Source organism: Marmota marmota, unplaced genomic scaffold (genome assembly GCF_001458135.2).
Source record: "Marmota marmota marmota unplaced genomic scaffold, marMar, whole genome shotgun sequence".
In the NCBI taxonomy this organism is placed as follows: Eukaryota; Metazoa; Chordata; class Mammalia; order Rodentia; family Sciuridae; genus Marmota; species Marmota marmota.
Window position 1 is genome coordinate 10653639 of NW_025999977.1, and position 13201 is coordinate 10666839.

At 35.7% G+C, this 13201-nt stretch overlaps 1 protein-coding gene across 3 annotated transcripts in view; it reads left to right on the forward strand.

The window, feature by feature from the left end:
* Xpo1 (exportin 1) overlaps positions 1 to 13201 on the forward strand; it is a 40105-nt gene that overhangs the window by 7981 nt on the left and 18923 nt on the right. For 2 of the 3 annotated variants that reach the window (XM_015479631.2, XM_048804258.1), the window contains 2 exons: positions 2073 to 2174; positions 5721 to 5793. In XM_015479631.2, coding sequence (XP_015335117.1) covers positions 2073 to 2174; positions 5721 to 5793 — 175 coding nt within the window. Of the gene's footprint in view, positions 1 to 2072; positions 2175 to 3315; positions 3335 to 5720; positions 5794 to 13201 lie in introns of those variants that run through there. The other variant, XM_048804259.1, reaches the window with a different exon arrangement.

Here is a 13201-nt window from a genome sequence, read left to right on the forward strand (position 1 = left end):
AAAAAAAAAAAAAAAAAAAAAAAAATATATATATATATATATATATATATATATATACATACATACATATATACATACATACCAGGGTTGGAACCCAGGGGTGCTTAAGCACTGAGCCACATTCCCAGCCCCTTTATATTTTTTTATTTGGGGCCTCAATAAAATACCGAGGCTAGCTTTGAACTTGGGAGTCCTGCTTCCTTGGCCACTGGGATTACACCCTTGGGCCACTGTTCCTGGCTTTATGGTCTCACTAAGTTGCTGAGGATCCTGCTAAATTGCTGAGGCTGGCTTTAAACTTGAAATCCTTCTGCCTCAGCCTCCTGAGCTGCTAGGACATTATAGGTGTGTGTCACCATGCCTGACCTAAAATAATGAGGAAACAAGGAAAGGCTGGGAATGGAGTGGAGTGACCCTATTTTCAATCCCTAATACCGCAAATAAATAATAAAGTTGAAAAGTAAACTGTATAATTGGATTTTAAAAGTTTACACTTTAATGACTAACTTCTAACCCCATGTCCTCACAGTGGAATGCAGGCAACTGTGATTTTAATCTTTTAAATTCTGGTGGGATTTAGGGTAGAAAACCACTGTAAGTTCTTGCTTATGTTCTAAATAACAAGCAGTGGGTATTGCTAATTAAATAATATGATAATCATGAATGGGTCATGATTGCTATTTAATCATGAATGGGTCATGATTGCTATTTGAGGAAAAGATTATTGTTAACATCAAAGCAAAAAAGCATATGATTTTTTTGAAGTTCGAATCATAAAGCCAAGCTATTGATTTTCAGGAATCTCTGTCCATTGAAGAAAGAATATTTCCTGTACCCTTATTTTATTTTATTTTATTTATTTATTTTTGGTCACCAGGGGTTGAGCCTAGGGGTACTTTACCACTGAACTGAGCCACATCCCCAGCCCTTTTTCCTTTTTTTTGTATTTTATTAAGAGATAGGGTCGCTATGTTGCTGAGGCTTGCTTTGAACTCATGATCCTCCTGAGCCTTCCCAGACACTGGGATTATAGGCATGCCCTACCTGGTTCCTGAATTCTTTTTGATATTTTGTTTATAATCCATAGGATTGAACCATTAATATAGAAAAGGGTAATTGACAATTGGGGAATGGGCTGGGGATCGAACCTAGGGCCTATTATGTGCTCATTGACAAATTTTAAAATTGTCAAACTTTAGTATTTTTCCTGTTGTAAGTTTTGTTAGTATTTATAAGAAACATCCAGTTGAACCATGTGTTCTTTCTGTCTGAGCCCCTCTAGTTGCTGGGATTGCAGCCATGTGCCATTGCACCTATAGTAGATGTGAATTTTTATGTTACTTTTGGTTGATTGTAAGTGCTAAGAACTGGTTTAATAGTTCTAACAGGGTAGGTCTTTGTTAGCATTTACCAGGGTTTATTTTATGGAGTATGGGACTAAACCTACTGAGCTACATCTCCAGCTCCACATTGGTTGAACTTATATTTAGTTTTGAGAATACCAAATAAAAATTTGCCCCAAAAGGCTGTTGTTTTTCAAAGAAACAAAGTATTCCTTTTTATTTTTTTCTATCTGGGATTGAACCCAGGGATGCTTAACCATTGAGCCAACATCCCCAGTTCTTTTATTTTTTATTTTGAGACAAGGCCTCCCTAAATTGCTGAGGATGGCCTCAGTCTTTAATACTTCTTCCTCAGTCTCCTGAGTCCCTGGGATTACAGATTATTCCGCCATGCCTGTCTAAAATATTCCCATTTTTTTAATATTTATTTTTTAGTTGCAGTTGGACACAACACCTTCATTTTATTTATTTTTATATGGTACTGATGATCGAACCCAGTGCCTCTCACATGCTAGGCGAGTGCTCTACCACTGAGCCACAACCCCAGCCCCTAAAATATTCCCATTTTTAATTAAGCCTTATTTAGAACATTTTTATTACTTTCTGAAATGTTTCCAAAATTAATAGAATTACCATCCTATTAGAATTTGACTCCCTTATTACTTAACATTTAAGTGAATGATTCAAAAGAACAAGTTAGCTTAAAATTCTTTTTGTTTGATATTTTAGCAAAGAATGGCTCAAGAAGTATTGACACATTTAAAGGAGCATCCTGATGCGTGGACAAGAGTCGACACAATTTTGGAATTTTCACAGAATATGAACACGAAAGTAAGCAAGTGGTGGTTTTAAAATGCATTATTTCTTTTCTTTCAGTCGTAAACTTTGAGGAAGGTATCTCATTTTTAGTATTAGCAAGCATTTGTTATCTCAAATCATTTTATATTGTAAACTTATTTCAAAATTTAGTCTTAAACATAGAATTAATTCTTGCACATAGTCCTAAGAATTATGAATGGAGTTTTGTAATTGGGACTAGTATGCAAGGTGGCTTTTTTTTTCTTTTCTTTTTTTTTTCCTTTTCTTTTTAGAACATGCATACAGGTCTAAGTAGCATAAATTCTGAATGTTATTCAGAGATGAAACAACATCTGAGGAATTATTTTGGGCAAGTAATCAATATAATACAGGCTAGGCATGTCCACTCAAGTTGTGTGGACAGCTTAAAACCCTACTCCATGGTACCAATGCTTTTAATGGGACAGCACTCAGTTTTCATTTGCAATTGAAAATGTTATGATTCTGGTCCTTTTTTTCTTAAGTTTGAACAGAAGGGTTGATCAAAATGTGTTTTGACTGTTTTAGGCTTGATGATTCACGCTTCTCTTTAAACTGCCTTAAAGTAATAAAATACCGTGGCGTTCTGTTTAATACACAAAAGGTTCCAATTTGATAAACCTTGTGTTAAAACAGAAAATAGCCATGTTCACATCTGTTTCTGAAATCAGACTGTGTTAATTAACAGTTTTAAAATATTAATTAATTTTGACATCTTGTAAATTTTAGGGAAAAATACAGTCCAGAACTTCCTCAAAGTGCTAACCTTAAGTAACATAACAGTGTTTGCCTGTTTGCTTGCCTGGTAAATTTTGCTTTTTATACTGACAGACATTACTAATGTTTAAGTTGATTTATCAACAGTATTTTTAAAAACTCAAATTTGTCTTGTGAAAAATGAGATGATTAGAGGAACAGAAAGAAAGCAACAGGTAAAGAATTCTTCAATTTACATAAATTACAAATGATTTGGTGCTAAATTTATGCACTATGACATTTGGCTTTTATGCAATCATTTTTTTTTCTTTAAAGATGTTAACACTACCTGATATTAATCATAATGTTCCATTATGTTGATTGCTTGTAATAGGAAGAAAAGGGGTGTCTTCCTGTGCAACTGACACAGCTAGGCTTTGACGGCAGGCCTCCACAAGGTCTACCCTTTTGATTCCCTTTAACTGAATTCTGTTCATCAATTGTTTTTGTTTCATGGGTGGTGGGAGGGGAAAGGGGAATTCAATGCATAAAATAAGTATTTCTAAGGGCTCAGTAGAAATTTCTACCATAGGGATCATTTCATGCATTTATTTTTTCATGCAGTCTTTGCTGTTATCTGTCCCTCATCTTCATAAATCAGCAGTGGATTTCTCAAGTTCTGAGATGTAAAACAGAAGTGAGTTTTAGAATGTATGGGTTATTTATGGACATTTCTATAAAGTAGTCATTTATCATTGGCTTTCAGATTTGACTGCTAGTTCAGATTTTTGAACCGAAATACATTTTTCCCATCTAAGGGAATGTGAATTGTTTTCCATGTGAAGTCTTTTATGTCTAAGAGGACTTTGGTGTTAGGAAATTATGGTGGAGGGTGGATAAAATAGATAGAGATTGATTGATTTCCTTTGACCTAAGCTGTGCCAAGCTTTTGTTAGGGTCCCTGCCTCAACCCATTTGGCAGAACGATGAGATATGCATTCTGTGTTCAGTAAGCTGATACCTGAGAAAGGATTAGAGGTTAGTAAATAGGTATTTAAATTAATAATGTGTTGACAATAAAAAATAAGTAAATGACTGTAATAAAAGTTTTGGTCAAAGTAAGATGAAATTTTAAAGATTTTGATTCTGATAGACTTGTGGATTTTGTTAGTATTTTAAAGGTCTTTTGCTTATTAGCAAGAAGCATTTTTGTAGTCAGTACATTGTTTTGACTTTGTAAGTCTTTTGACAGTCTGATCTTGTGCTTGAAAACTGAAGAAAAATTTCAATATGTTCTTAAGCTAATTTAGAATTTCTATCAATTGGGACTTTTTTTTTTTTTAAATATTTATTTATTTTTTTTTAGTTATCGGCGGGCACAACATCTTTGTTTGTATGTGGTTCTGAGGATCGAACCCGGGCCGCATGCATGCCAGGCGAGCGCGCTACCGCTTGAGCCACATCCCAAGCCCTTTCTTTTTCTTTTTGGTTAACATTTTTCTGAGACCTAGGTGTAGCTAGCTGTGTCCTTAAAAATGAACAGAATAGAAAGCTTCACTACCTTACTGCTTGCTGATTATGAAACATTTTAATGGCTTCAAATTTGTAATTTCAGAATTTCTTTGGCCTTGTTTTTATTCTGGAAGTCTGTAAGGAAGGTTTTGCAACTGTAGGATTGAAGTTGAGGTGGCCAAATTTTCCTGGAAAGTGTGAAATGTTAAATGAAAACAGCAAAAACATTAAACTGTTTGAGCACAATGTAGTTTGGGACAGTCTATATTGTGCTTTGGATAAAAAGCATTTGCATGATCCCTTTGGTTGAAATACTAATGCTCCTATTTTATTGTTTAATGACTAACCATTTTAAAGATGAACTCTTATTCTCAGCCAAAACTTGCAATCTGAGATTATACGTCACGTCTGAATAGAGTTTACCTTTCAGGTATTATAGGTGATTCTTCCAGCTAAAACATACCACATTATTTTTATCCCTTTTCTTCCTCCTGCATGTCCACACTAATTGGTCATAATAATAATTTTAGGTAGTAGCTCTTGGAGCATTATAAATTCTTAAAAATATTGTTGACTGTATTTTAGAGTGTGTAATCAGCAAGAGGGACAAAATGGCTTGAAAGTGGTATCTTTTTAAACTTGTACATTTTTTAAATAACTTTTTTATTTAGGAAAGAATACCTGAAAGGTAGATGCAGATTGCAACATGCATTTGTATATTTTTTTGACTGTGCACAAAAGTTTATCTTTAAATTAGTAGAAATAGCAATTATAAGGGTGGGGTTAAAATTGAAAATAAACCCATGGGTTGTCTTGCTGCTCCTTAAGTAACACACCAGTGATGTTTAAACAGTTTGTATAGAAAGTATCTGTGACAATACTTTAATATTTGGCCAAAAGCTTACAACTCCTAGAGGATGGTAGGAAGCTTGATAGCATCCAAGCTACTAAATTCTTAGGAGCCTGGTGGTGTTAAAGATGTGAGCTTATGAGCAGTCAGTTATGCTGTGAATTCATATCTGGCTGCTATTTTTCCTTCTACAGATAAGCCCATTTGGCTGCTAAAGAGGGCTTTTTTATTTGGTTCTTCCTCCTGGTGTGAGCATGTATAAACAGCAGGACTTTACATAGTAAACAGTAAAATGAGGAAAATGCATGAAATCTCAGTGTATGGGTGAATAGGTCTTTGTTTAATATATGTAATTAAAATTGATAGCATAATGTTTTTGAAGCTTTAGATGTAAATGTGTGAATGTCTGTCCATTTGTGAATTCCTAAGAGTAACCAGTCCTATGGCGATATATTCACATGCTTCTATTCTCCAATTTTCAGTATTATGGACTACAAATTTTGGAAAATGTGATAAAAACAAGGTGGAAGATTCTTCCAAGGAACCAGTGTGAAGGTAGGAAAATGTTCTAAAGAATTATAAATTCAGAGTTTTATTATTTCCGGTGCTTTTATTTCAGTGAGTGGTTTTGGGGGGGAACGAGGATTGTTGTAGTTTATTTTTCCCTAATGGAAATTATATGCTTTCCTCATGTTGCAAGGCAGGTTTTGTTTATATTGGGAAAGGTGGTTAGGTTAAACCTTTGTAGAGACCATGCTGGTTAAACATTTTACAATACATATTGGAAAATATATGCAGGGCTGGGGGGTGTTTCAACTGGAAGAGAGAGTGCTTGCCTCACATATGCTCCTCTGTTTGACCCACTACCACACGTAGCACAATACATACATACATAAATCTGGAACACATCTGGCAGTGAAAGAAATTTGAAAATTTGTTAAGTTCGCAAGACAGTAATTTTAAAAGTACTTTAGCAGGTTTAACTGGGCTAAGGAAAACAAAGTATGAAAATTCATCAAGATTGTGTTTTTTACCTTTTACATATTTTTGGTTGCTTTATATATAGAAAATGAAGATGTGGTGATAACTTGATTTTGGTGTTTAATTTCACTGCATTTGGAAGTTATCTTTTTTAACAAACTTGAGGAAAGTTGGAATTCTTTGCAGTTCTAGTTGTCACTGACTTTATTATATATTTGTGTCACTCTTTTTTTTTTTTTTTTTAGTTGTGATGGACACAGTACCTTTATTTTATTTATATGTGGTACTGGGGATTGAACCCAGTGCCTCACATGTACTAGGCAAGTGCTATACCACTGAGCCACAACCTGTCACTTGTTCATTTCTGTTTAAAATATAAATAGAGCTGAGCATGATGGTACAAACCTATAATCCCAGCGACTCAGGAGGGTGAGGCAAGAGGATCACAAATTTCAGACTGAGCAATTTAGGGAGATTCTGTTTCAAAAGAAAAAGGGCTGGGACGTAGCTAAGAGGTTAAGCATCCCTGGGTTTAATCTTGAGTACCCCTCCAAAAAAAGTATGCACACATACATCCATTTGTCTGGACTTTGTAATGGGGAATACATTATCTATCTATTTATTTATTTATTTTGAGACAGGTTCTTATAAGTTGCTTAGGAACTCACTGAATTGCTGAAGTTGGCCTTGAAATTGTGATCCTCCTGCTTAGCATCCCTAGTTGCTGGAATTACAGGCATGTGCCACCAAGCCCCCCGCAAGCCCTCTTTTGTTTTTGTTTTTATGATACTGTAGGGAACCCAGGTTGCAAGCATGCTAAGGATGTACTGCACCACTCATCTGTATCCCTAGGCTGCCTTTGTTTTTATACACTTTCATCCCTGCTTTATATTACATAGGATTCTAATAAAGCTTTTCTAGCTCTAAGTGGTTAAGGATTGAATTTAATCAATGTCATATCTATTTGTTACTAAAAAAATGAGGCTCAAGGCCTCCTTGAGATTTTGACTTTTTTTTTTTTGCTTTCTGCATTAATAGCAGTAGTATGTTTTGGTCTTGTTTTTTTTTTTCCTCCATAAAGGTACTGTAACTCCCATGTGTTCATAAGTTAGTATCAAACATATATTACAGGGCACAAAAGACTGTTTACATTTTAAATCTGCTTTGCTTATAAAAGGGAGAGAGGAAGAGGAATAGTGATTACTCAGCCTGACTTAGAGATTTGTTTTATTCGCATGTTACCATCCACAATGCTGATATTAATTACTTAATTTCTCTGCAAGTACTCTTATTTAGGTTTTTTTTTTGGTGGTAGGAATTGAACCCTAGCATCACCTACTTGCTCATTTTCTACTTCTGAGATGTCTTCCAGTCAAATATGTTTTTGAAGCATCAGAATCACTTTTCTAACCTCCTGTGTTTCTTTCACAGTAATAATGAGATTTGTTGGGATATAAAATTTTATTCATTTATTTTTGGTGGTGCTGGGGATTGAACCCAGGAGCACTTTTACAACTGACTTAATCCTCAGCCCTTTTCATTTTGAGACAGGGTATCCCTAAATTGCCAAGGCTGGCCTTAAACTTTTGATCCTTCTGCCTCAGCATCCAGAGTTGCTAGAATTCCAGGCATGCATCATTTTTCCTGGCAACACGTCATTTTTAGAAAAAGCATTCTAATAAAAAATTATGTTTGCATTTCATAAAGTGTATTGCATTGCTGTGACTCTTATTTAGCATTAGGTCTAAAAGTTGTGTTTGTTTTTTTCTTAAATATTTTTTTAGTTGTAGTTGGACATAATGACTTTATTTATTTTTCTATGGTGCTGAGACTCGAACCCAGTCCCTCGCACATGCTAGGCAAGCGCTCTACCCCTGAGCCACAACCGCAGACCTGGTTTATGTTTTTTTTTTCTATTTTGGTTTTTTGCTTCCCCTTCCCTTACTATAACATAAGGATCAGAGAATGTTTTTGTGGCATTCTTATTGCTTGGTAAATTGGTGTTCAATATATAATTATTCAGATGATTTGCCATTAATACAGTGATTATGTTCCCCAGGTTATTGCTTTAACAATCTAAAGGGTTTCCAAATATTTTTGCTTGTTTATTTTTCCATACTGGAAATTGGGAATTGATCCCAGGACCTTGTACATTCTAGGCAGGCATTCTACAACTGGGCCTTTTTTATTCTGAGATGGGGTTTTGCCCAGTTGCCCAGGCTGGCTTTGAACTTGTGGTCCTTCTGCCTAGCCTCTGGAGTAGCTAGGATTATAGGCTTTTGTCATTGTGCCCACAACAAACAACAGCCTCAACACGCACCCACCTCCGCCCCATGTACTGTCATGCTGGCCTCCAGATTGGAATCCTCTTGACTCAGCCCCCTGAGTTGCTGGTCTTACAGGCGTGTGCCACTAGACCCAGCTAAAAGGAATATTTGTTTTGATGAATTACTAGACACTTAAAAATCCTTAATAAAAGCTTAAGAAAGGTGAAAGGGAAATTTTAATATGTGAAGTAGAAGAATTTCCAAATAAGGACTGGTTGTTATTCACTGATGTCTTAAAAGGAACTGTGACTGCCAGTAATACTAATTATCTTAGCTGTACATGAGAGACATGATTCAGGTAACCTTCCTTACCCTTTCCCCTTTTTTTGGTATCAGGGATTGAACCCAGAGGTGCTTAACCATTGAGCAACTTCCCCAACCCTTTTTTATTTTTAAAGACAGGACCCTGCTAAGTTGTTGAGGCTGGCTGACCTTGAACTTTTGCTCTTCCTGTCCCAGCCTCCCCATTTGCTGAGATTATAGGCATCTGTCACCATGAGATGGGACTGGGGGATGTAGCTGAGTGGTTATGTACTTTGTCTAGCATACAAGAGTTTACCAGGTTTTCATATGAGTACTGCAAAAGCAGGGGTAATATTTTCAGTATTGTGTATGATTGACAAAAGCTTTTCCTCACCCCTGTGCTGGGAATCAAACCCAGAGCCTCATGCATATTTTGCAGGAGCTCTACACAAAGCAGTTTTAAAACTTCCAGTTAATTTAACTGTTTGGTCTTAGTAGAGGAGGGATGTACTTTATTGCTCAATTATCAGCTTGCATTCTTGTAGTAAATATGAGCCAGGAAAGTGTGTTTTGTTCAATGGTCATAGATTCTATGTATTTTTGCATTGATGGGAATTTTGATTGTTTTCATCTTTTTTTACTGGAGTGAATTTTGCTTGCTGTAAGCTTTAATAAAATGTACCTTTTAGTATTTTTTGTTCCATATCTGTTTGCAGTTATAGACCCATTCGTTTAAGAATGGTGAATGTTGCTTGTTGCATTGGTACACTCCGGTAACCCCCTTGGCTTGGGAAACTTGGGCAGGAGGATTGCAAGTTCAAAGCCAGCCTTAGCAGCAAGGCCCTACACAACTCATTAAGATCCTGTCTCTAAATAAAATATTAAAAAGTGCTGGGGATGTAGTTCAGTGGTTTTTTTTTTTTTTTTTAAAATGTTAGCCAAGTGCCGTGGTGTACATCTGTATTCTAAGATATTCGGGAGGCTGAGGGAAGATCATTTGAAACTATGCATTCCAGCATTAAGACCCCACATCATAAAAAAAAATTGGTGTTTGAGAAATCCATTCTTAAAATGACTAAACATGTAGGCCTGAGTTACAGTTTGTCTAGTCCTACTGTGGAACTATCGTTTATTAACCCCTTTTTAGAATTGTCTAACTATTTTTCTCCCAGTTGGCTATTTGTTCTCACACAAATATTTTATTAAGTGGGAAAATCATCTGCATTCCCTTGAATATGTAAAGAAAGAAAACAGCCGTCTTTAAGTGATCATCTTTCCATCAGAGTGATTTGAACAGGTCTAATTTTTTTTAGTTGTAGATGGACACAATACCTTTATTTTTATGTGCTGCTAAGGATCAAACCCAGTGCCTCACACACATGCTAGACAGGCAGTTATAGCCCCAGCCCTGTAATAAATATTTTGGTTTTATAATAGGCATTGATACAGAAATGTACAAAATATACATTTTCGTAGCTTGTGAATAAGGTAAAAGAGGTTTTCACAGTGTTTGCAACTAAATTGAACTCATCTTTCCTATACCCGCTTTGCAGTATATTTTTGTTTTATCATTTTTTTTTTCTTCTTTTGGTGGTGGTGCTGGGTATTGAACCCAAGGCCTTGTGCATGTAAGGTGCAAGCACTCTGCCAACTGAGCTATATCCCTAGCCCTCATTTTTTATTTTCAGACAGGGTCTTTCTAAGTTGCTTAGAGACTCACTCACTTGCTGAGGATGGCTTCAAACCTGTCATGCTTCTGCCTCAGCTTCCCAAGCTACTGGGATTACAGGTGTGTGCCCATTAGCCCTGCTATGATTTGAATTTTGAAAGTTTTGCTTTTATAGAAATAATGATATCATAGTATGTTGTATTAATTTCTTCTCAGTATTTAGTGAATTTTCTACATATAAAAAACGCTTGGCAAATACTCATGTTTTTTTACCTTTTACCCTATCATCGTATATATCCATTATTTTGCAAAGCAATTCTAAGGGCTAATTATTTTTGCTGTGATTTGTGAGATGATATGTGTGTTCTAAGCCAGCATGGAAGTTATTTAATTCTCGTCTTTTTGCTAAAGTGGAGTTGGCAGTATTCTGTTGAATATTGATATTGAATACTTGAAACTGATTCTTTCCCCCTGTGCTGGAAAGCAAGCCTTATGCATGGTAAGCATGTATGTGTTCTGCAGGTAGATTAATAGCCAAGCCCTGAGGTTTTTTTGTTGTTGTTCATGGTGAGAATAGGGTCTTGGGCCATTTGATTGTTATAATGTCAGTAACCAAAGAATTTACTGTTTGAATCCTTTGAAAATACAAATGATATAGTAAACATGGGAAGATAATTTTACTTGTGAAGACATTAAACCTCAATGAGAACTCATTCTTGATTTTACATTTTTGGTGCTGGGGATCAAACCCAGGGCTTCATACATGCTTGGCAAATACTCTACTGCAAGCCGTTGTTCTTGATTTTTATATCAAATTTTATACTACATATTTCAAAGATAAAGCTACTAGAAGACATCCTACGTTTATGTGTACTTTCTGTGTAGTTGGAAAAGAAATTCCAAATTAATGCAGTTTTTACTGAATGATGTCTACAAAAGTAGTCTAATTATGTTTAAATAAGGCTGTTCTGCATGTTACATTTTGTAACTCACAGTCACTACTTCATTTGTCAAATTTCATAATTATTTGTTTAATCTCACACACAGAACTCTTTCTGCTACTTAGAAGCATTTGGATTTTCTATCCTATGTATTTATTGCATCGTTGGGTTTTTTTGTTTGTTTTTGATACCTTTATTTTCATGTAGTGCTGAGGATCAAACCCAGCACTCTGCAAGTGCTAGGCAAACTCTCTACCACTGAGCCACAACCCCAGGTTAGGAATGCAGGTCAGCAGTAGAGGGCCACTGGGTTTTGTTAAGTACTCAGAGATGATTTTCTTTCTTTGTGGTCTGATGGGGTGCTTAGCCACTGAGCCACATCCACAGTTGGCCTCTAACGTGGGATCCTTCTGGTACAGTCTCCTTAGTAGTTGGGATTGCAGGCATGTGCCACCAGGCCCAGTTCCTCCAGAGATGGGTTTTTAAAAAATGATGAGGGTGGATTAAATGCAGCTACTGCACCATTTTAAAGAAGATAGTTGATATCTGAGAACTTTGATATCAGAGGGCATCCTGTTGATATTCAGGAGTTCCTTTATTTCAATGACATTTTCCAGTTGTCATCTTTTATGCTTTGCCTCAAGTACCAGTGAACTTTCGAAAACCCTGAATCATGGGAAAAGCATCCACATCTTATCTTAATATATGCCAAATAGAGGCTGTACTATTACTTTAAGACATTGTCTTGTTCATTATTCAGATTTAAAGTACTGAATTTTCTTACAATGTGGTATTGTCAGTTATTTAATCACAAAATAAATAAAAGATTTTAGAGGATGATTTACTTTTTATTTTCTTTAGATCCCCCCCCCTTTCTTTTATAGGCTTTTTTTGATAGTAACATCTGTGAAGAAAATCAAGATTATCAAAAACTGTTTTAATTTGACATTGAGGTCACATGGAGCCAGGTTGCAGTGGTGCATCCTATAATCTGAGCAACTCGGAAGGCTGAGGTAGGAGGATGGCAAATTCTAGGCCATCCTCAGCAATTTAACAAAACATCCCCCCCACCAAAAGAAAAAGAACAAAAAACCTGAAGATGTAGTCTTAACAGTAAAGCACACTAGGTTCAATCCCAATCTCCTGCCCCTGAAAAAAATCATGGAAAACAATTTAGAAAGAGTTATATAAGAGTGAGATTGTGGGGCTGGGTTGTGGCTCAGTGATAGAGTCCTTGCCTTGATCCTCAGCACCATATAAAACATAATAAAGGCATTGTGTCTATCTACAGCTAAAAAAAAATAATAAAAATAAAATTTAAAAAGTGAGATTGTTGCTCATTTCAAAAAGGACTGAGCATATGTAGCCCCTGAGTTTGACATCTAGTATCAAAATAAAACGAAAAACGTTATTTTGTGTCTACATGAAATTTCCTCTTGTTATTTACAAGTTATTGTAGAATTAGAAGAAAGTCTCCTAAGAGAATTGTATTTCCTTAAAATTCTTCATTTTATTGTAACGTTGATGACTGGGCCTTGGTATAAATATCAAAGCCAGAAAAATTAACAGCAATTGATTACTACTAATTATAGATCTTACATTTCCTCCCTAATGTCCTTTTTCTGTTTCACATTATGTTTATCTGTCTCATTAATCTCTGAATGACATTTTTTTCCCCTCTGGTGTGATGCTGGGGAATGAATTCTGGGATCTGATACATGCTAGACAAGTGCTCTACCACTGACCTACACATCCTCTGGTCCTTTTATGATATTGCCTGCTTGTTTCTTATTTATATGATA